General features: G+C 43.8%; 1 protein-coding gene across 4 annotated transcripts in view; it reads left to right on the top strand.

Moving 5' to 3' along the window:
- Nucleotides 1–22552, top strand: part of TANC2 (tetratricopeptide repeat, ankyrin repeat and coiled-coil containing 2) — a 167253-nt gene that overhangs the window by 66817 nt on the left and 77884 nt on the right. For all 4 annotated transcript variants that reach the window (XM_066205359.1, XM_066205358.1, XM_066205356.1 and 1 more), the window contains one exon: nt 6747–6854. In XM_066205359.1, coding sequence (XP_066061456.1) covers nt 6747–6854 — 108 coding nt within the window. The remainder of the gene's footprint in view (nt 1–6746; nt 6855–22552) is intronic.

Below are 22552 nucleotides of genomic sequence, written 5' to 3'. Positions count from 1 at the left end.
ATCAGTCCAGAGTCAGAGGCAGAGGGTACCCAGTGTGTGGGTACAGGAACTGCAAAGACAAGATGGCAGAGCTTTGTCTGGGATGGCAGCGAAGGTGGAGCAGGTCATGAGAGCAAACTGGGCCCGGCATGAGGAGCAGGAGGTGGTCAAGGGTGCTGAATTACTTCTCTGCTGGTTAACTGCTCGTTCATAACACCAGGCAGCTGAGTCCCACGGGATTGCAGAATCCACTCCTTTGGAGAAGGTTATTCCTCATCTTTTCAAAGAAAAAAGAAGTTTCAGGGGCAGTAACAGGCAAAACCTTCATGTTACAGACATCTACGGTTTAAAGAACTTCTACATTATTATAGTTGCCTTTTTGAGCTCTCCTTTCCCATTGCTGTCCTGCCATCACCAGCTTGCCGAACTCTTTTCCTGCTTTTTTATTTATTCTTTTCCCCTTTCCACCTATGTTTCCTTCAGTTTTCTTGTTTCAGGGCCTTACCTCCTAAACTAAACATGTTTTCTGAAAGTTTTGGAACAAGTATGATGTTTCCAGACAACACATTGTTCTCACCACTTTTCTGTGCTGCCCTGCCCTCCCTGCTGTGATAACGTGGGATGAGAGGAGAGAGGCTGGGGAATGTAATTTAAAAAGCTTTTATAGTCACAAATAATAGAAGAGGAAAAACTGTTACACAATGGATTCTGTAAAATAGTGCTGGATTATGTAAAGAGGATGTTAACCTTTATTGTATGTATTGTCACTGGTTTAATTTAATTTTTTTAAAACTTTATACCTAAAAATCCTAATTACACCCAGCTGGTATATTATTTCTTCCGGTTTCCCAGAGAAGCTGTGGCTGCCCCATCCCTGGAAATGTTCGTGACCGGGTTGGATAGAGCTTGGCGCAAGCTCGTCTAGTGGAAGGTATCCCTGCCCATGGCAGGAAGTGGGACTGGATCATTTTTTTAAGGTCTTTTCTAACCCAAACCATTCCAGGGTTCCAGGATTAGTGCCACAGCAAAAATAATCGTGTGGTCCATAATTTCTTCTTTATGGCTCTTACCTCAACCAAATAAAGGGTCCTTTGGGCCAGAGGAAGGACCAAAGCTTCATCTCCTGTGTGCTGGGTTTTGTCCAGCTGTGCTGAATGTGACAGTTTTTTGTTCCAGGAGTTCCATGGATCAATAACTCTGCAGCACTGAAAACATTTTATTTTGAGGGAGACTTCAATAAAGTCAGCTCTGCACAGCACTGCGGAGCTCCTGGGGTGCTTCCAAACCTGAGTCAGGCTCTGGCATGAGCTGGGATGAGTGAAAGATGGGAATGGAGGATGCACTGAGCAACTATTTCTGCTCTCTTTAAATCCAAGCTTCCAAAGTTTGCTCCTCAAACCATGACCCTGGCTTTTTCCATACATAGCACATCTTGGGCAGGATTTTGTAAAATTCACAGATTTTGAGGATTTAATTCAAATACCAAATTTATGTTACAAAGGAGGCTGTGGGGGTTATAAGGGTCGAGGCTGTCCCATTCCCGGAAGTGTTAAAAGCCAGGTTGGATAAAGCCTTGAGCAACCTGGTCTAGTAGGAGGTGTCCCTGCCCATCCAGGAGGGATTTCAGCTTGATGAACTTGAGGGTCCATTCCAACCCCTTAACATTCTGTGATAAAATTTTGCTTACAGTAGTTAAAAACACAATAGTAATGTGCAGAATTCACTGCTTCCTCAGCTGGATTAGTCACAAGAGATGAGTGTGTGGTTAACACCCAATGGCAGGGGCTTGGAACTAGGTGATCTTCAAGATCCTTTCCAATGCAAACCTAGTATGTGATTCCATGAAACATGCCCATCATTTTTTGGCACCTTTTCACCTCATCAACCTGTGATAAACGCAATATTTTTACACAAAGAGAGCAAATTTCATTATTTCGTCCTCTTGTGGCAGGGGGGTTCAAAGCACGGGTGAAATTCAACTGTTTAACATGGGGAGAACGCAAAACTGGGCACAAAAGCTGATTTTGAGCCAAGCTCCTTGGCCAGACTCTGCCCGGAACCTTCCATAGGAGTGAGCCAGGAGAATCCAGGGACGTGGCCACGAGCGTTTGTGTTTTAAAGCAATGAAGTGTGTGAGAGTCTGTAAGTAAAAAGCTGCAGTGGTTTGTGTTGATGCACTTTGGGCAGTAATGTCCATTTTCCTAGTTCTTGTAAGGGGCTGGTACACGGAGAGGCTTCCAGGTTTCCTGGGATGGATCAGTCCATCATCCATGCAGTGGGAAAAGAGTTGCTGTTTCCTCCAACATTCTGCTTGGACATAGATAAATCTGTGTATCTTTATGGATGTACACACAGACAAAGGTGTCTGTGTGTGTGTTACAGTCAAATTGTGGTGTGGATTCAGATCTGCCGAAATAAAACCTTGTTCAGTCAGGTCATTAGGTGTTAATAACCCCTTGTTAGTAAAGATTCTTTTCAGAGCTCAAACTGAATTTCATAGCTGAAACCTTTTGCTAATCCATGATAATTTTCTTTTATTGATGCCTTTTAATCTAAAGGAAACCCTTTTTTAATTAAAATAGTAACTCATCTATAAATGGTTAAATGGTGTCATAAAAAATGCAATAGAATTAGGGAACTCAATAGGTGGAAGGAGAATGCAGTGCTACTAGAGATAAAGTGATTATTCCAAAGGAATAGATACATCCCGGTTTATTTTGGTTTGGTTTGATGTGGGAATAGATGCTTGGCATTGATCACAAACAGCGCTGCATTGATCCCAGTACTACATACCGGTGTTCAAAGGGATAAACCACCAGCAGCTCCTGGTCACAGCTCTCCCAAACTCCTCATCCAGACTCAGGAATGGGAGCCTCAGTGGTAATTAGTATGGGCATGCAAGTTTGAGGGATGTTTTGAATGGGGCAGATTGTTTCAGTTTGCCAGGTGGAAACAGAACTTTCCCAGTGTTCTGAATCCCTGTTTTTAAAGAGAGTCTTAAAAAGTCAGGCTGCTGACATTGCAGTTACTAATGAAATACTTTCCCTAGTGTTAGTTTCAGAATCCCAGACCTGGTTTGGGTGGAAAGGGACCTTAAAGCCCATCCAGTCCCATCTTCTGCGACAGGCAGGGACACCTTCCACTATCCCAGGCTGCTCCAAGCCCCATCCAACCTGGCCTGGAACACTTCCAGGGATGGGGCAGCCACAGCTTCTCTGGGCAGCCTGTGCCAGGGCCTCACCACCCTCACAGGGAACAGACTTTCTCCCCACTGGAAGACAGGCAACCTGCTGCAGAAAGTGACATAAATGAGCCAGCTAATTAAATTTGCTGATTGCTGGCCCTGCTAAGTGTTTTGCATTACATGGTTAATTCCTACCCTGGAATAAGCATCACTTTTCCTCACGCAGGAAGAGTTGCTGGCAAAGTCAAATGAGAATTTTATTTGCATCAACAGAAGAAGCAGAGTTTTGCTCTGCTGGCTTGGACACCAATGGGGATTAATCTCACTAAGAACTGCAGAACTGGCCCCAGGAATGTGCAGTATTGGTTTGAAATAACATCTCAGCCACTGAAATCGAAGTTCCTACTTCAGCAGTAGCAAGTCAGTTCCTATATAATGCCAACGTTGTGTATGTCCTCAAGCCGTTGTGCACAGGTCTGGCCTGTGAGGTGGACATAGGTCATGGGCTGCAGCCATCGGCTCCTGGGCTGTCCTCAGTGACAGGTGGTGGGACCCCAGGAACAAGGTTGTGACCTCCGGCTCCAGGTAATTGATATGTTTTTCTGAGTTAAATGCTAGTTTTGCAGTTCTGGAGAGCCGGCGTTGCTAGTGACTGACATCTTTACTCAATCCAGTATATTTTTATAACTGGTTATTGCGGACATCCTTTTTCCTGGTGTTCTTGGAAGATGTAATTTTCTCTGCTCTAAAAAACTGCAGTTGTGTAACAAGAAGGGCTATTTTCATGCTGTTTAAGGCCTGGAGTTGGTCAGTTTCATACAGAAAATCCTTACAGGAATAAGGGGCCTAAAGGACTCAGCAGGTACAGAATACTTCAAATAATTGTTTCATGCTTTTGTTAGTTTTTGTAATTTGTGCCAGAAGCTCATCCCATGACTATGATCATAAGATTTGCCTTTGCTCTCAGGGAGGGGTTCAGGACCAAGAAAAACTGTTGTGCCTTGAAAAGCCACTTTATAAAAAGATCTGTGTTATCCGTTAACATTTGGCTGTAGAGTGTCAAAGCAGATTTTAGAGTTTATGACATTTCCATTTGTTATTTATTCCGGTAGAAAACTAACGCCCAAATCTGAATCTGTCAGGATAATCTTCATTTGAACATGAGTCAGAGGTGCTTAATTCTTGTACGTGAAAATCCTCCTTTCTTGTAATCGGGTTATGGGTGAGTTAGGAGGAGTTTCTGTCTTTTCCACATTGAGGATATTTGTAATAACAGAAACTCTTCCTTCTGTGACTTTCCCCCACCTGTATTTACATGGAGATGATTTTACTGACTTGAGCCTTTTAAAGTAAACTGTTTGTGAGTCGTGGTGACGTGATGTGTCTTGGCTGGTGGAGGTGTGTTTTTAAGGCTCAAGTCATGCTTTTGAGGGAACAAAAACATGATGAAATAGATGCCAGGCCAGGCTGGACAGTGCTCTGAGCAACCTGGTGTGGTGGAAGGTATCCCTGCCCATGGCAGGGAGAGGAGCTGAATGAGCTTTAAATTCCCTTCCAACACAACCCAGTCTGTGACTTTGTGATGCCATGAAATGCATTAAAATTATGTGTGTGGTTGAACTTGCATGGAATGATATGTGCATGGAATGATACAGGGTCCTGGTGTCAGCCAGAAATTATAAAGAAAAGACAGGCTATTTTTAATATATATTATAGAAATGACTGTTACTGAGACTGTGGTAAAACATATTTATTGAAACTGCAATTAGAAATGAAATATTAAAGGATTGACCAGTGCAGAATTATTATTCTAAACATTTTCAGGCCCTGGCCATAATCTTCTCAATATTAAAATGTTTTCATTACATCAGGATCTGGCACAAGATTGTTACTGGGAGTGATTTTTCACGGGTGTTGGCCACTTTGTGGCTGTGGGGTGTTTGTGCGTGCACATGTGGGATTTTTTCCAGGGGGTATTATATAGAATCAAATTCCGGCCTGTGGTGTTGAGCATCAGATAGTGTGTTTGAGTGGTACTGCACATCCATGAGCATTGTGGGATGGGGGGGAGAAGGGGCTCCAGGCTGTCCTTATCTTCCTGAGTCTTTCACATTCCTCCTGCCTGGCACGGCTCCTGTTACGCCGACCCTGATGGGCTTGTAGGGAGTGTGCTGGCAATGTGTCTCATATTCATTCAGGATTTTCGTGTGTAAAATGGAAATGTGGTACCTGTTTTCCCCCAGCTCATCTCCTGAGATGGATCATGAGGGGACAGTGAGGAGGGCTTTTAGCACACTTGTTTTGGTGCAGAGGTGGGGGTTGATTCCTTGCCTGTCTTTTGCTTTACAGGGACTTTTTATTGAAAAACCATACCCCAATCTTCTCTCTGTTTTACTCACTTCTTTTTAAAAGAACTCTGGAATCACTAATGTGTAGCTCTGATGTGTAGAGTGATCTGGTTGTGCATTGTCTGTCAGGCTCCCCATCCTTGGACCTTCTCAGCACCACGGCAGCTCCCTAAAACCAAGAGAGATATTGCTGCCTCAGAGATCGTTCTCTGACCTGTTGACCTGTGACTTATTGCAGGAGATACAAAAGAACAACCTCCCAATCTTTAGTTGCAGATCCCAAATTTAATTTGCAAGACGTGGAACTCTGAATATAAATTATGTAAACGGAGGAGCAGATGCCACTGACCCCTGGAATCAGTGCTGAGGGGCTTTTCAAATTAGCCTTTCATTGTAATGAGCATGAGAGTTTAACTTGGAAATGCAATGTGACAATCTCTGCATGTAACTTATTCTCTAGTTCTCTTTCTCTGGTCTGGAATATATTTAAAGACTTTTACTAAACCACTTTTATTAATTTTACACCAAAAAAATGTTGCACAGAATTTCATGTCTTTCAGAGTTCAGACTGTTAAAACATGGAGAAAATCCCATTTTTCTAGCGCTAGTGGTCAGTGCTGCTTTGTTACAGACACTTACCTTTTCCCATCCTCCATTAAGTCTCGTGATCTTTTATGGATTTGGCAGGATAAAAGTGGAGTGCTTCTTTTTGGCTTGGACAGTGTTCGCTTTGCTCTGCTCTTTTGTGGTGAGCACCAAACCTGTTTGGTCCAACCATGAGACTGTCTTGACATTGAAATTTTATGTTCAAGGAAACAATTACTGAACATAGCATTTATGTGTTCAGTTCAGATATTTACAGTTAGATATCTTAAAACCTGATGGGGTCTGTGTACCTCTCTATGATTTTTGCTTTTCCACAGTTGCTGAATCCAGGCTCATTTGCTTCCTATAATTTTTTTTTAAAAAATAGGATAAAAGAAAATGTTTTAGAGTATGAGGAATGTGTCTCAGTGTTCACACACTTTAAAGTCAGCCTGTGCAGTTTGAAAGTTTAACCAAGAGCCATCTCCTTTGTAAAGAATGCAGATAATTTTTTTCCTGGGAAAAAAAAAAAAAAAAAAGGTAACCTGATATGAGTCTGACAGTGTAGTTTAGTTAAGTGCTTCCATCTGTTGCTTGCTATTTCCCTTACTCATGACCTCTCTTTTTCTCTCCCCTTCCTTCTCCTTTAGCCCCTCTGAGGAAAGCAAAGTTTGTTGAGAGCCCTCGAATCCCAGAGTCTGAGCTTGGCTCCCCAACCCTCTCTGCCCAGAAGCTGGACGTTGATGCATTCTGCCCTGGTAAGCTGCATGCGAAGGCTCTGTGTGAACAGGGGCAACAGGCAGAAAGATTTTTTTAAACGTATAATATGGCTCCTTTGGCTAGATGGCTGGTTGGACCTACTCTAGCCAAGTTTCACTGTCTTGGTAATTTGAATAAGTATTAATTTCTGATAATTGCCATTTACATTTGTTTCTTGCAATTTTGCATGTGGCTGCTCTCCCCACAGAATAATTTAGAAGGTCTAGAGAGATGCTTTTGAGAAGATAAAAATGAGCCAATAAACTTACTGCTTTAAATTTCATTTTTAATGCTGGTCTGCAGAGAGGCTGGAATAAAACCACATCTCAGAAATATTAAATCAGCTAAAGCAAAACTGTGGGACCTTGTTACTTGCATCCAAGAATATTGGGGTGTTTACTTTTATTTTGTTTTTAAAGAAATGCCTTCTAATTTATGTATCTTGTAGTAGTTGCTCTAAAACGTATACTTGTTGCTTGAGGCCTCTGGTTAAAAAATAAATAGAAGTGGGTCACGTCCCTTCTTGGCTCAACCCTGTTCATGTCTGTCAGCTCAGGCAGGCATTACCTAAATCCCCCAAGCCGCGGCAAACACAGCACATGTGAGTGCCTGGAATCTGCAGCTCAGTATCGTTCCCCAGATTCTTCCTCACTTGGAAGTGGCAACCTGGGGAGGGCTAGAGACTGTGGAGGTGCTGGGAGAAGGCTGAAAGCAGCAGAGTTTTGGTGGATTTTGTGCTGAATTCTGCAGTTTCTTCCCCTGACTTTCCCTGATTATGTACCAAAGGGATCCATACTCACTATAGGCTTTGGATGGAAAAAAGGGTGTTTGATATGTTGAAATGGTGAGCAAATGTGTGACATTTGCCTCTGAAATCTGTAGCTACAGTAGCCAAGGTCATATTAATAAATGACTGTGAAATCAGGGTATTGCTTATTTCTGTGGCTGATGAACTTGAAGAGTACTCAAAATTGGAGGAATTAATTGAATGTTGTCCAGATTTTGAATGTGGGCTTTCTTGAATGTATTGTGTCTGAAAGAGAAGTTGTCTCAGAAGAAGACAGTTCCTGTGCTTGGCAATGCCTAATTTGAGACCACAGTTGCCTTGAAAAGTGCTTCTCCTTTTTCAGTCATTATGAACTACAATTAAAATTGTGCTGCTGCAGCCCTTTTTTCTAACTGAGCGACTTCAACTGTCATGTTTATAATTGTTAATAATTATAAACTTATTATGATTGCATCCACAGAAAAGTATCATTGCATTCTAAGATTAAAAAACCATAAGTTCCACATTCCCACACCCAGACATGTGCCTCCCCTCCGCCAGAGCTTTGGAGGGCAGGACTCCTGCCAAGCCCAGGGATGGGCTCTGACAATGGGACCTGCAGTTTCTTTACTTTCTTTTTCTGCTATTTGATCTCCTTCTCTTGCTGATATTTCAGTGATCTGAGAGGAAAAGTGGAGTTTTGTACTGCCTTGAAGTGTGATTAAAGGAACATGAAGTGTCATTAAGGAAGGAAGAAAGCGACAATGGCAGAGTTGTCGCAGTGGAGTCGTGGCACCAGTAAGGTTGGAAAAGCCCTTTAGAAAGAAAGAAAAGCTTGTGGTCAACTCACGGGGACCAAAGGGGACACAGCACCCAGCTCCTGATGGGAAGGTGGAGGAAGAGTCCTACTCTAGATCATTGCCAAGCTTCAGGCACTGCCTGGAATCGGTTTTCCAAGGAAATGCAACTCCTTTCTTCTGTGCTAGGTTTACATTAACCCTCTTCTAAAACGTCTACATTCTGTGAAGGATATAGCACACAGTGCTAAATCCCAAGCGTTTCCAGGAATAATGGTGTGAGTTGAAAGAAGGAAAAAATTAGGCTGATGATCTACCTGGCAGTGGAGGGGAGGTGGAGGGGTTTTTAATGTGATTCCTGACAAAAAAATGTAATTAATTATACACTTGAAAGCAGTTTAAAACACTAAGTAGCAAAGAAAAGAGAACATTAGCTACTCTGCATATATAGGAATAACGATTTCAATTTGAGATGCTGCGAGGTGAAATTTTGTTCAGTATCAAAATGTTTATTTTAAGGCTTCAGGCAAATTTCAGCACATTCCAGGGAGGTGGTTTCCTGAGCAACCGCAGTGCCGCTGCTCGGCCCCTAATGCTGCTGGGGGGAAGATTTGCTTATGACATCTTCAGTGTGAGTCACTGTGGGGGAGTGACGTGCTCCAACGTTCCAACTCCGAGGAAGGAGAAAGATGATCACGGTACCGAGTGTCTTTTGAGGGACATTCTAATACCAAGCACAAATAGTAAAGTTTTAAGCTTGGTATATATATATATTTTTTTTTTTAATTGCATTCATTGTATAAAGAAAAGAGTGTAGATACTTAAAATTAATCAGATCTTCTTACATGAATTTAGAAATTGGCCCATATTTTATAGTTGTTGCAACTAAGATGATGGCAAAAAAAACTGTTTCATGGCTTTGAAAAACCCCTTTCTACCAGAATTATCGCAGAATCACAGAATAAGCTGAGTTGAAAGGGACCCATAAGGATCATTGAGACAAATTTTGTCTCTGTAGATGTTTTTGTAGTTTGAGTTTGTTCAGATCTCAGTCCAGCACTTCTTGACTTGAAGTGTCCCTGATGGAGAAGGAGTTTTTCCTTGTCTCTTCTCTGTGTGGGTAGTGAGGCCCTGGCACAGGTTTCCCATCCCTGGAAATGTTCGAGGCCAGCTTGGACGGGGCTTGGAGCAACCTGGTCTAATGGAAGGTGGATGATGGAACTGGATGAGCTGTAAGTCTCCTCCAACCCACACCATTCTGTGACTTAGCAGAGACTTTGGAACAAGGGTCTTGGAAGGTTTCTGATCCATCTTCCCTCCTTGTGTCTGCTCCAGTCCTGCAGACGCTGTTCAACAGAGGCATTTGTGTTTTCCCTCTTGTCAACCTTCTGAAGGCAGGGAGGCTGGATATGATGCCCTCACATCCATCATTGCTCTTCAAGGAGGATAATGTAGAATAGCAAGAATTGACCTTCAAACCTCTTTTGTTCAACTGTCAAACCTTTTCTGCACTGATTCTGGTGACTCAGGTTAACATGTAGGGGTTTTCCCCCACTTTATCCCACCTCTCTCCTGCCAAGAGGTGCTGCTTGTGTGATGAACGCTGTCCTGGCTTCTTGGTTCTTAGTTGTGGTCACAAGGGCATCTTTCTTTGAGCTGGGTTTTGTTTCTCGTGGTAGCTAAAACATGTTTTGACTTCTAAGTGCTCAGAAAACCTATTGGAAACTATCAGAGATGGATGGTGCTTTCAGGTAATGGCCTTTTGCTGCAGATTAATGTTTGCAGTTGCATTTTATGTAATGTATTTCCTTGTCGATGTGTTCTGAAGGCTAAGTCTGTTATGACATTATCTTATAATTTGATTAACTCCTTCTTCAGAAATCTTGGGACACAAATCTTGAGTGTCTGGTTTGCTTGTTGCACATTAGGCTGGCAGGCGTCTGTTTTCATCCCTGATTGAGTTAGGAATCACTGCAGTGCTCCCACCACAGACAGGGAGGGGAGTGATTTACCATGGCAGCGGCACTTGTGTTCATCTCATCACTCCTTTTTCTCTTTCTTTGGTTAAAGAATCGTTGAGCTTGACATCTGCTTGCTGCTGCTTCTCTCTATCATGTAAAATGTGTATTTTTCATTTTACGCTGTCCACGTGTTTGTCTTAAGCACAACAAAATGCTTCTCATGTCTTAGAAAAAGCCCTTTAAGAGGGAATGCAGGAACCAGCACTGCTCTCTGATTTTTCATTGTGCAAATACAGCTGCTGAGCCAAAACTCCAAACAAATTTAGCCAGCAGGATTCTGGTCCAGCCTCTGTCATATTGAACAGTGATGAACTGGGCAGAAGGAGAGGGAAGAATCAAACCAACTGCGATCTGACAAATGGTTTTACTGTTGAATCTTGTGGTTGTCCCAGCACTGTCAAGCCTACTGACCTGAAGGGAATGGGAAATCATTGTGATCAGCCCTAATTGCAGGAGAGCCATAATTTGGCACATCAGTTGCTATGGAAGCGATTGACTTTTCCCGCACTGTTCCTGGGAGGATGCTGCTCGTTCCTTCTGCCATATCAAGAGATGGACCAGTTTCAGAATAAACTCCTGTATTACCAAACAAGCCTCAGTCTGGTCTGAAATTCTGGATCAGAGGGAGGAATATTGAAGGCATTGCTAGAGATCCAGGTGTGAATCCATTTGGGATTGGCCACAGACCAGTTGCCATTAGGTGTCATCGAGTTTGCTTGAACTGAAAGTTTCAACTTGGAGAATAGTGGCTGCGTGCAGAGTTTAGGGTTTATTGAATCTTCTTATCAAAGCCAAGTTGTTCTAGATAGAAAGTGAAAATAATACGAATCCCATGGATTATTCCCATTAAAACATAGATATATGTTTTAACTGTTAAATAATTGGAGACAGCATGCTTTTCTTGAAGCTTCCTGGTGCAATCAGTTAATGACCAACCCTTAAAACCTAGGGTTTGGGTTCATCTACCAGGAAGAGAAAAAAATGGGAAAAAAAGAGGGGAATAGGCTGTAAATTATCCAAATTCTGTTTTTGTGATGAACTTCCAACTTTAAAATATTGTGATTGCTTTCAAAGATGTAATCTAGATGGCTCCTGAGCTGTGTTGCACTTCAGCAGCAGCAGCAGCCTAGCACCTCTGGCTGCCCTATCCAGATGGATCCCAGGGAATCCAAGGAGTTGTTTTGCCTCAGGAAGCAGCAGCGCTTGCTTTCAGCTGGCCTGTTGGGAAACAGTAACATTTTTGTGCTACTACTTTGGCTTTTTGAATATTTATAGCTTTCTGCCAGTGAATAAATATGTTCATAAGCAAACCAACCCTGATGGTTTTGAAATTGTCGGTGATGGGCCTGCGAGGATCAGTGTAAAACCTTTTCTTCCACATCTGAGCAGGTGGGGCAGATTTCTTTCTGATTGAGTGACTCTGGCAGAGGAATTTCCTCTTCTAGTGTATTATTTTTTGACAAGAGCAGCCTGGTGCTCTTGAATCACAGCAGGGTTTGGGTTAAAAGGCGCCTTAAAGACCATTCAGTCCCCCCCTGACATGGGTAGAGACGCCTTCTACTAGAACAGGTTGCTCCAAGCTCCATTCAGCCTGGCCTTGAACGCTTGCAGGGATGGAGGCAGCCACAGCTTCTCTGGGCAGCCTCTTATGAAGTGTGTGTGTTATCAGGCACAGTCCCAGCAAGTGTCCATCCTCTGCTCTAAAGAAGCGGAAGTTTTTGTCATAAAGACATGGCTGGAGGAGAGGGGAAAGAAAGAAAGAAAGCCAATTTTTTCAAAATGCTGAGGTGTTCTGGCAGTGCGGTCAATGGGTGATGCTTCCCTGGATCCATGTTGCAGCTCCCTCAATAAACCAAACAAATCCACAATTGTTCACCTTGGATAGTTCTGTTCCTTCTCAGCATCTGTCAGGCTGGATTAGCTGTGTGTTGGCACTCGGTGGGTCCCAGCACGGTGACAACCTGACCTGTCAGTGATAGCACCATCCCAGTTGTGTTTGGCCTCCTGCTTGTAATGCCTTTGATGTCTTTGCACAATCTTAATTTTCTTTCTTTGTTCCCTGTTCGCTTCTTTAGGAGCTGTTTAGGTGGGGTTTATTTGAAGTTAGCTTTGCCTTGTGTTTATGCCTGCCCTAAGTGGAAATAGAGGTATGGTAAATGAGACAGAAAGGAAGGAGGTGACGGTTGCTGGAGGTCTTGCTCATGGTTGTGCTGATCAGTGACTAGAGTGACTAATCAGTCCTCCCTTTTTCCTTCTGGGTCAGACATTTATTCCCAAATACTTTAGAGTCTAGAGGAAGTGATCAATAATTCTACTTCTTTTTTTTCCCTACAGTGTTTTGGGATGCTGTTATTTTGTTTCACCTCTTTATGGAGGCATCCCCCTCAGTATTCCTTTTAGCATTATTGTTAGCTGTAACAATAGAAGAAGGGGTTGTTGCATTTGTAGGAAACTGCTCCATTCTTTCATAAGCCTGGTTCCCATGTCCCAGTGCCTACGAACGAAAGTCCTTGAATTTCAGTGATGCTATGGAGAGCTGCCCATAAGTGAAAATATGCAGTGCTCTGAAAGCCACATCATGACTTGTGCTCTCTTGCCAGTTGCTGTGACTTCCTCACCCTCCCCAGGACTGCAGAACAAGAACTTCTTTATTCTTATCCAGCGTGACTGTTGTTCCCCTGGTGAAATTGGCTTCAATCATCAGCATTCCCTCTGTCCCATCTGCTCTGTTCTCCAGGGCAGCACAGCTGCCCTTGGACCCTGAAGAAAGGAGATCAATTTGCGCATAGCCTCCTGTACCGCAATAGATTTTCCGCTTCATTAAGCAGAATTTTTGACGCTTTATGTCACTAATTATTTGACTCCAAATCACTAGAAAATAATTACCTTGAGTCCAAACGTGACCATTTTAGTCAGCTGCCGGTTTGAAAGTGCAGCCTTGCTTGGAAGCACTGGTTGTACCAGCCCAGCTTCAAGTTCCTCCTGTGCCCTGGAACTTACTGCAGGCTCCAAAATCCTTGTGTTTGGACTGAGACTGTAGCAGCCTTCCTCCCCAACTCCACTGCTTGCTGTTTTTGTCTTCTCAGGGTCAAGTCCCCGCTGGCTCTTCCGTATGTTCCCATGAGGAGCCCCATCCCTGTGGGGAAGCCTTGTCCCACCACATGTGGTCAGCACTTAGAGCAGGTCCCTGCTGCTGCTCTCCCCTCCTGGCTGCTGGCAGAGTCTGCCTGGGGTGGCATTCCTGGGCTTCCTGCTCTATTCCCAGGTGTTCTTGGCATCTGTCTTGCCTATAATTTCATCCATAAAATGTAAGTGGAGAAACACCGCTGAAGTTACTGAAGGGGGCAGATGCAGGTGACAGACTTGCCGTTAACTGCACATATCACCAGCGCTCCTCTTGCCTGCCTCTGCCCTCCCGGCGCTGCTCTGAGGTTCCTGCCGCAGCCCGTTCCGCCGCCAGCCCGGCCGCCACGGCCGTGTGCGGAGAGGCGGCCACGCTCGCGCCGCAGCGCCCCCCGCAGCCGCGGGGAGTCGCCGCAGCGCCCGCCCGGCCGGGAGCCGCCAGCGCCCCTGCCGGCCGCGCCCGGAGCTGCACCCCCGGGAAGGTGCCTGCGGCCGGGTCTCTGGTCTGGTTGTTGTTAATGCCATAGCTCTTTGTTTGTTTGCCTCGTTACACGCACGCACGTAAAGAGCTGCTCTTCCTTTTTCCATATCTTTTCCTGAAAACCCCATAATTTCAGAGTTGCGGTAAATTGGAGGGAAGGGAATCACATTTCCTATTCCAAGGGCGATTCCCGCCCCCCTAGGCAAACACCCTGTGTTTCAAACCAAGACACATGCCTAATATTGCAAAATAAAAACAGGACTTAGCAAACACATATTATTTAGGGGAGTGTTTCTTCTTCTTTTTTGATACTAAAAATGCCTTCTGCATCAATAAGAGTGTAGTACACTACTCTCAAACTTGTCTGGAATAAAAGGTCAGTTTAACTCCTAAAAATGAATACAAACAACTTTATTTACAAGCCAAGGCCTTTGGTCAATCAGTGTTGGATGTCCAGAGCTGGAGCATAGCTCCATATTAATTTTTTTGAGCTGAAGTGCCCAAAACTATAAAGGAAGAAATAATTTCATCTCTGCTTTCCATCAGTGGGAAACTTACTTCTTCCGTCCTGGTGTCTTTTGATTTTTTGAAAGAGCTCAGGAGCATCTTTGGGGATCAAAGTGCAATCCTGCTTCCGGGAGATACTCCACATGTCCAGGCTCCTATTTATGATAGCTGGCCTTCTACATGTATATGTGTTCAGTAATGAGTGCCCTCCATTTCCCCCATTCTTTTTTTCTTTGGTCCTTAATAGGGAGCTCAGTTCCAGGAAAATTCATCCCCAGTGTGCATGGGGGTTTTAACTTGAGAACATGAAATGTATTGGACCAGGTCTTAAGCTAGTAGTGAAGTTACATTCGTTAGCTGCTCTGGCTCAGAAGGGTTTGGGATTAAAAATAACGTTCTGACCATCCACTTGAAGGAATATTAAAGAACATCATCAGGAAAAGTGTAGGGAAGGAGTAGTATTTATGTGCTGTGCTGAGGAGAGTTTCTTTTGTTTGAATTTCTTCTTAGAGGAAATGTCTTTGGAAGGGGTGCAAGAGGCTGATGATGTGGGATTAATGGTGGGAATTTGTGCAGTTTCTTACAGAAATTATTGGATGGAATGGGAGGCACTGAGGGGAGCTGTAGGAGCACAGGTCGAATTGGAGGCGCAGATTAGCACCTCCACGGTTCGGTGTGGGGTTTTGGCTGATGAGAGGGCTCTGCTGTCAATATCTAGGGGGTATATATTTACTTTGTCACTTCTCTGCGGTGGGATTTACTTTAGTCAGACCATTTTCCATTGCTGCCACAGAACTACTAATACTTGATTCACAGAATTGTTCAGGTTGGAAAAGACCCTTAAGATGATTAAGTCCAGCTGTTCCCCCAGCGCCACCACCATGTTCACCACTGACCGTGTCCTCAGGTGCCACATCCACACATTTTTTGAACACTTCTGGGGATGGGGGTTGCACCACTGTCCTGGGCAGTTGCTGGACAACCCTTTCCATGAAGAAAATTTCCCTAATATCCAATCTAAACTTTTCCTGGCCCAGCCTGGGGCTGTTCCCTCTCCTCCTGTCCCCGTTCCCTGGCAGCACAGCCCGACCCCCCGGCTGTCCCCTCCTGGCAGGGACTTGTGCAGAGCCACCAGGTCCCCCCTGAGCCTCCTTTTCTCCAGGCCGAGCCCCTTTCCCAGCTCCCTCAGCCGCTCCTGGGGCTCCAGACCCTTCCCCAGCTCCATTCCTTTCCCTGGACATTCTCCAGCCCCTCATTGTCTTTCCCAAAACTGACCCCAGGGCTGGAGGTGCAGGAGTACAAAAATCGACATTTATAGAGATGCGTATAGGGCAGCCTTCATCCCTTAGTGGTTAATTTTTTTAAAATCTCTTCTTGATGTAAACAAGACTAATGAAAAAATCTGACATTAATTCTGAGATTAGGGGGATATGCAGAAATGGTCAAGGACATTTTCCAAATACAGCTCAAGTGTATCCAGAATAATTTAAAGCAGATGTACATAATAATGGGACAGATTCAGGTCACAGGGAGGGAGGGGAGTTGTTAGATAAAATTCTGCAGTTATGTAATTGAAGATCAGGGTCCTAAATGGTATCATTTATTTCTGGCCTTCCATCGATGCTCTCTCTTTGCACATAACTATTCTCTTTTTTTCACTGCTAATTCAAGAATTTTTGATTTCCTTCAGGTAAATCAGTATCAGGCAAATTCAGGGACAGGTGTCACTAAGGGAACTGTTACCCAGTTTTTGTTAGACAGTCACTGAAATAGATTTCAGATGTTCTGAAAGTAAAAGTACAGCCATTAAACCAAAAATATTCTGTGGACTACAGATGCATTGTTAATGTCTCCCAGGGGCACTACCCTCTATCATTTATCTAAAATTAGATGATGGTGGCTATCAAATGAGTCACAGAATTACCAAATAAATCATAAAGAAATTTCATTTGCTTGTAAACGTTTTCAGCTGAAATATGTGGCAGCTTTCATATAGGAATTGAAAGGAGGTAACAGAAACATTATTTGAAAATGACAATGTACAAAAACATTGGAGGTTTTGAATCATTTCTTGAAAAGAGCAAACTTAATAACTGCTGTAAAATGATATATTTGGTTTTCTAGGAATACTCTGAACATTTATGAGCACTTACAAGCTCCATCCTGCTGCATGTGATGCCTACAGAGGTGTTAGAGTTGACCCCTTCAGAAATCCAAAGGGTATTTGTAGATAAGACATCTGAGAGAGCTGCCAGGCTCTATAAAATTGCTCCTAAATGGCTTAAATCAGCCAAATTCCAGGGTGAATTGCAGAGATCTGCTGACGTGCTTAAAGTGGGTTGAATTTTTTGAAGGGACGATCAGAGGTATTAAATTGCTCGACAAGCTCAGGTTGTATTCTCTCTAATTTGCATTTTTGTGGTTCAGTCAAAGAAAAAGTCATTAGCTTTAAAAGAGGCAGAGGTAGGTGGAAAGTATGGAAGCGTTCACTGCTGGGATCTGCTAAAATTGTTTAAAATAAAGAGAAAAAGGTATCTTTGTGAGCCTTAGGTATCTTCACTCTTTCTGAAATGTCTAAGAAATTGAATGTTGGATTTAATTATTGTTACTAACGACTTAAGTGTAATATTTGAAGTCCGCTCTTGGCAGTATCAAACAGGTGAGGAGCTCTTGGGGAGGCTCGTGACAGAGCTGCTCTGTGTCCTTCCACATCCTGGGAGGCCCCCTGGTCTCACTGCTCCCTCCCCTGGTCCCGGCTGATGGATCCATCCGTCTGTCCTGTGTCTGCCTCGCCAGGCTTTCCAGCCTGCCCTGCCGTAGGCTGCACGTGCTCTCCTTCCAGCACTGACCTGCTCGCATTCCAGGCCCCTGATCTAATTAACCTTCCCCTTGTCTCCCTGCCCACTCAGTCCTCTTGTGGTGTCTGTTCCAGTGTAATTCAATCCAGAAGCAAAATAAACAGTCAGGAAAGAATCATGGTTCTCTCTTCCATGAGGAGCCATGTTCTTCAAGGGCTAGAGGTGGAGAAATCACATATTCTATTTTCTTTTGCTTTCACAGATCATGGGATGGTTTAGGTTGGAATGGACCTTAGAGCCCATCCAGTCCCACTCCCTGCCATGGGCAGGGACACCTTCTCCTACCCCAGGTTGCTCCAAGCCCCGTCCAGCCGGGCCTTGGGCACTTCCAGGGGTGGGGCAGCCCCAGCAGAGCCCAGGCTCACCTTGTCTATAATCACCTTTAGCCAGAGATGAAACCACTCCCAGTGACATGGCCTTTGCACACACTGTTGCATTTCCTGATCCCGCATGGAAAAGGCCTTGTATAAACCTTACTAAAAATAATTTCCTAATATATTAGTATAAAAACTTTTCCCCATTTGGAATTCGTTGTGGTTAATTGGAAGGCAAGTGCTCCAGACCTGAAGTCAGCAATTCAGGTACTGAAGTCAAAGATTTATGAGCTCTTTGCAACCAGTCCAAGGACTTCCATCACAGATACAGCCTGCAGAGCACAAACACATTGCAGTGAATTGCTTATTTCTAATAACAGAAATAAAAATCCATGAACAGCTCCAAGACGGATTAGTCTCCCAAGCTGCAGTCTGGTTGGAAGCAGAGGTAATTTGTCCAAGGAGCACAGAGATTTTTCTTTTCTTTTTTTTTTTTTTTTTTTCTTTTTTTCTTTTTTTTTCTTTTTTTTTCTTCTTTTCTTTTCTTCTTTTCTTTTCTTTTTTTTTCTTTTTTGGTGAGAAAAATGTAAGCAATCAGCCTTACTTTGCACTGCAAAAACAAAAGAAATCAAAAATAAGACATTCAGATTCTTTTGTAGTGAGCTGTACAGAAATTAAATGTACCTTCTAAAAAGTGAAAGATAATATTCAAAAGGTTACATGAAATTCGCAGTCAAATTTTAGGTAGTCAGTAATAGCTGTGCTTCTCTCTTTTAATCCTTAATCTTCAGAAAAGCCAAGTAACTGCAGGATTGCATGTCAGAAGGAACTAAAAGCTCTCAGAGAAATGTGAAACAGGGTGTCCTTTCAGCATAAAATACTCCCTGTGTTCAGGTTATCTGGCATTTTTATTAGCCAGAGCCTTAAAATGTGGGGAACAATAACTCAGAGCCTGTGGATGTAATGCTGCCGCATGCACAGAGTGGTTGGGAGTGGGACAAACAGCCGGAGAACCAGGAGGGTGAGAGCTTCCTGTTCCCAACACAGAGCCAGGGAAGGGAGGGAATCCCAATCCAGCCCCAGCCTGTGGACTCCTGTACCTGTGCTCAGCACTCCCTTAGGAGAAGTCCCATCTTCGTGATAATGGAATAGTTGAGAATGCAGCATAAATGTGACTTAATTCTCTGATGGCCTTTGAAGCTCCCTTCCGACCCAGACCATTCTGGGTTTCCCCTTGGAGCCAGGCCAGATGCCACTGGGTGCCAGGCTGGATCCCGCTGTGGTGGCTCTGGTGTCCTTTCCAGTGCCATTTTACTGCAGAGGGGTTTGACATTGAACTCTCCTGCTGGCGGCCAACCAAGGCTTGTCGGGGTCTGCCAGTAGAGGGACAGGGTGGGCTCTGTTCTACTGGGCAACAAACCAGAGCACTTCAGTATCCCAAGTTTCATCGTGCCGACAAAAGAATTGCCTTTTTTTCATTTTCCCTGTAGAAGAATTGTTTCTCCTGTTTTCATTAGGAGCTGAATTCAGCCTTCCCTGCCATGGTTAAGCTGGTATGTGGTGGCTTTAACAGAAATTTAGAGGTGTATTCAAGACGTGTCTACTCTAAAGCACTTGAAAGACCTGGACAGGCAAACGTAGCTGGCTTGCAGATGTGACAGTATGCTGGGATACAGCTTTTGCCTGGCTGTGAAATGTTGGGAGATTGTTACTGAGTGATTCCATGCGCCATAAATTATAGGAACAGCCAAGCAAAGCTGTCAGCTGGCGTGAGAACCCAAGTTACATGGTTTGGTGGCCTAGAGGAAGCTGACAGAGACCTGCCTTGGTGGGTAGTTACAGTGACCTTCCAGCACAGCAGCACACCAGCTCCCAAGAACCCTTTTCCTCCTGTTGCTATGTGTGTTTTTATATAAAAATGTAAGCTTTCTGCTGAACGTAAAGGGATATTAAGTTCCACAGCCCATAGAACTCTTTAAAATACTAGCGCACATGCAGTGTGTCAGGGTTTTATTCTTCTTTAAAATTCTTAGCACTAAGCATTTGGTTGTTGCTTTTCGTATCATTGAGTGTTGATACAGAAGCACATGAGCTCATGTAAGTGCAGCAGCTTCAGATGATCAGCATGTTGGGATCTCTTTAATCCACTGTTTGGCTTTGGGTTTGCGTTTACACAGCTGGGCAGTGTGTTACTGGTTATTGATATACCTCTGTTATTGGAGTTGCCATGGGAGTGTGTCAAAACTGTTGTAGCTGGTTATAGCAGTGGTGTCAAAACAGTTAAAAATATCTCAGGCAAGTTCTGTTATCAATTCTGTACTCAAATTTCCTGGTGAGAAAGGAGTGTGCTGAAGTGAGTGTAAAATGTGGTTGCAGCACCAACTGGATAACACACGTGGGAAGGGAGAAAAAACCAGTTATGCCCTTTCACTGAACTTAGGAAGAGAGTATTAGGTCTTACTGTCAGCCCTGAGAGGCAACTTACAGCTTTTCTCTATAATACCCATTCACAGGCACCTCAGAGCTGCTACGTCTGTTCTTTGACATTCAGTTATATGATTCCACTTACTTTTTAAGACTTAAGGAGGGAATAATCCAGTGCAATGGAGCTTTGCTTAAGTTCAAAGTTATCTGTGCTTTGAAAACCAGGTTATAATAAAATAATTGGTAGTTCTGAATGAAATATGGAGGTCTGACAGCTCCAGTGCTGTGGTTCAGCTGGTGGTACCTTGTACCATGACCAGCATCTTGCAGGGAATGAGCATGGAGTGACAAGACAAGGCAGAAGAACTTTAAGCTGAAGGAGGTCAGAGTTAGATCAGATATGAGGAAGAAATTATTCCCTGTGAGGGTGGGGAGGCCCTGGCACAGGCTGCCCAGAGAAGCTGTGGCTGCCCCATCCCTGGAAGTGTTCCAGGCCAGGCTGGGTGGGGCTTGGAGCAACCTGGGGAAGTGGAAGGTGTCCCTGCCCATGGGAGGGGGGACTGGATGGGCTTTAAGGTCTCTCCCGTGCCAAACCTTTCCACGATTCTGTGAATTACAGTCACAGACTGGTTGGGGTTGAAGTGAACTTGAAGATGTTGTGGTTCCAATGCCCTGCCATTAGGACTGTTATCCAAGCACTTAATTATTATCCCCTGTATCTTCAATGTACCTACACAGTGACTTGGGGTAAGCTTGTAGTTTTCTGTATTTTACAGGTGAAAGCCAGGTTCGTGCCCCTTGGAGATGTTTTAGGGGTAGTTTAAAAGAAGGGGGGGGTTTAAGGACAAGGTTAAGCTCAACCTCCAAGGAGTGAATTTTGGTTGGGAGTTGCTCTCAACACTAAGCCGAAGGAAACTGGCTGCGCCCAGTGCCCTGCAGCTGCCTCACCTGGGCACTCCTAAATCCTAGCAGGTGAGCAGTGCAGAGGTAGATCCAGCTGTTCCTTTCTGCCCAGATGTGTAAGTCAGCATCATTTGAATATTTTTAATATCATGGTTGTGAAGACAGAATGGGGAATGCACAATAAGCTGTGAAGCTGATGCCCTAAGTTTTGGCTTTCATATTTTCCAGATTCTGAACTGCATTAGTATATAACTCTGAACTTTATATAAACAAACTTTTTCCAGCCCAAGAACCAAGGACACCTTTGCAGCTTCAGGCTCAAGAAGTGTAAACAACAGCAAATTGAGGAGAGCAATCTGGGAGGATGGGACTTCATAACCTGAAGCTGTGATTGGACCATTAACCCCAATATGTAAATGGACCAAAACTTATAAAAACGTAAAACCATGTGATACATTGTCCATCTTGGGTGTATCCTCAGCCGGGCTCTTGTATTGCCCAAGGTGTTTCCTTTGAGGGCCTTTTTAATAAATACCTACTTTATTCATTTAATGCTGTCTAGTCTCTGTTGTAGGTAACCTCTCAAGGCATCAATGCCGTATCCAGGGAATGGCTTTTACCAAAAAAGTCTACCTTTAAAAAGGTAGTCTGTCTTTTTAAAGAAAGAAATAACCTTGGAAATAAAAGTCTCTCTAGTTTTCATTTTACATAAATGTCTCTGTTCTGGCTTGGGCTCCGAGAGCCAGTAAATGCCCACAGATTGACTGTGGGTGGTCAGCAGTTCCGCAAATTGGGCCATCCGTCTAAATTTGTCTCTCCTAAATCTTTCGGATTCACGTCAGCATTGGTTCAAGCAGTACAATGGGGATTCAGTAACTTAGACAGCTTATGTGGACCTACTATAGCATCCATTTTCATAACAGTGAAGCCACTGTGGAAGGACAGCTCCAGATGCTCAACTCCCAGAGCTGGTGGTGCTTAGGAATGCAGTCATGGTTGCATGGGAGATGCTCTTGGGTTTTTAATTTGCAGTAGTGCAGATGAGGCATCCAAAAATTGCTGTAAGCTTCTGTGAGCTGTAAGCTCTATGAGGTTAAATGGGAATTTCTGGAAGCAACTGGCCTAAATTTCTTGATGTTGTGTACATATGCCAGATTCCGTGATTTGTGGGTTTCAGTTACAGTTATCAAAAAGCAATATTTTATTGAAAGTAGCATCCTTTTACTGCTGCTGCAGGCTGAGTGCTGGAGGAGCCCAAACCAGGACAGAGCTGGAAAATGGAGATGGGCTCTTTTCCAGATTGTACATTATCAGATGAATAATTAACTGTAGACTAATTGCAAATCTTAATTAGTCTCCTATAACTGCACTAAGCACAGTATTACTTCAGTGTAATGTGGTAAGAACTTGACCTTCAGGCTTTAACCCTGCTGCTGGTGTGAGCAGGAAGGAACTTGACTTTTGGAACCTAAATTACACGTGTGATACTACAAGTCAAAAACC

Source organism: Chamaea fasciata, unplaced genomic scaffold (assembly GCF_029207755.1).
Source record: "Chamaea fasciata isolate MVZ Bird 193981 ecotype frontalis unplaced genomic scaffold, bChaFas1.0.hap1 SCAF_27, whole genome shotgun sequence".
NCBI lineage: Eukaryota > Metazoa > Chordata > Aves > Passeriformes > Sylviidae > Chamaea > Chamaea fasciata.
The sequence above is the reverse complement of the archived record's forward strand: the minus strand, read 5'-3'. Positions and strand labels throughout refer to the sequence as shown.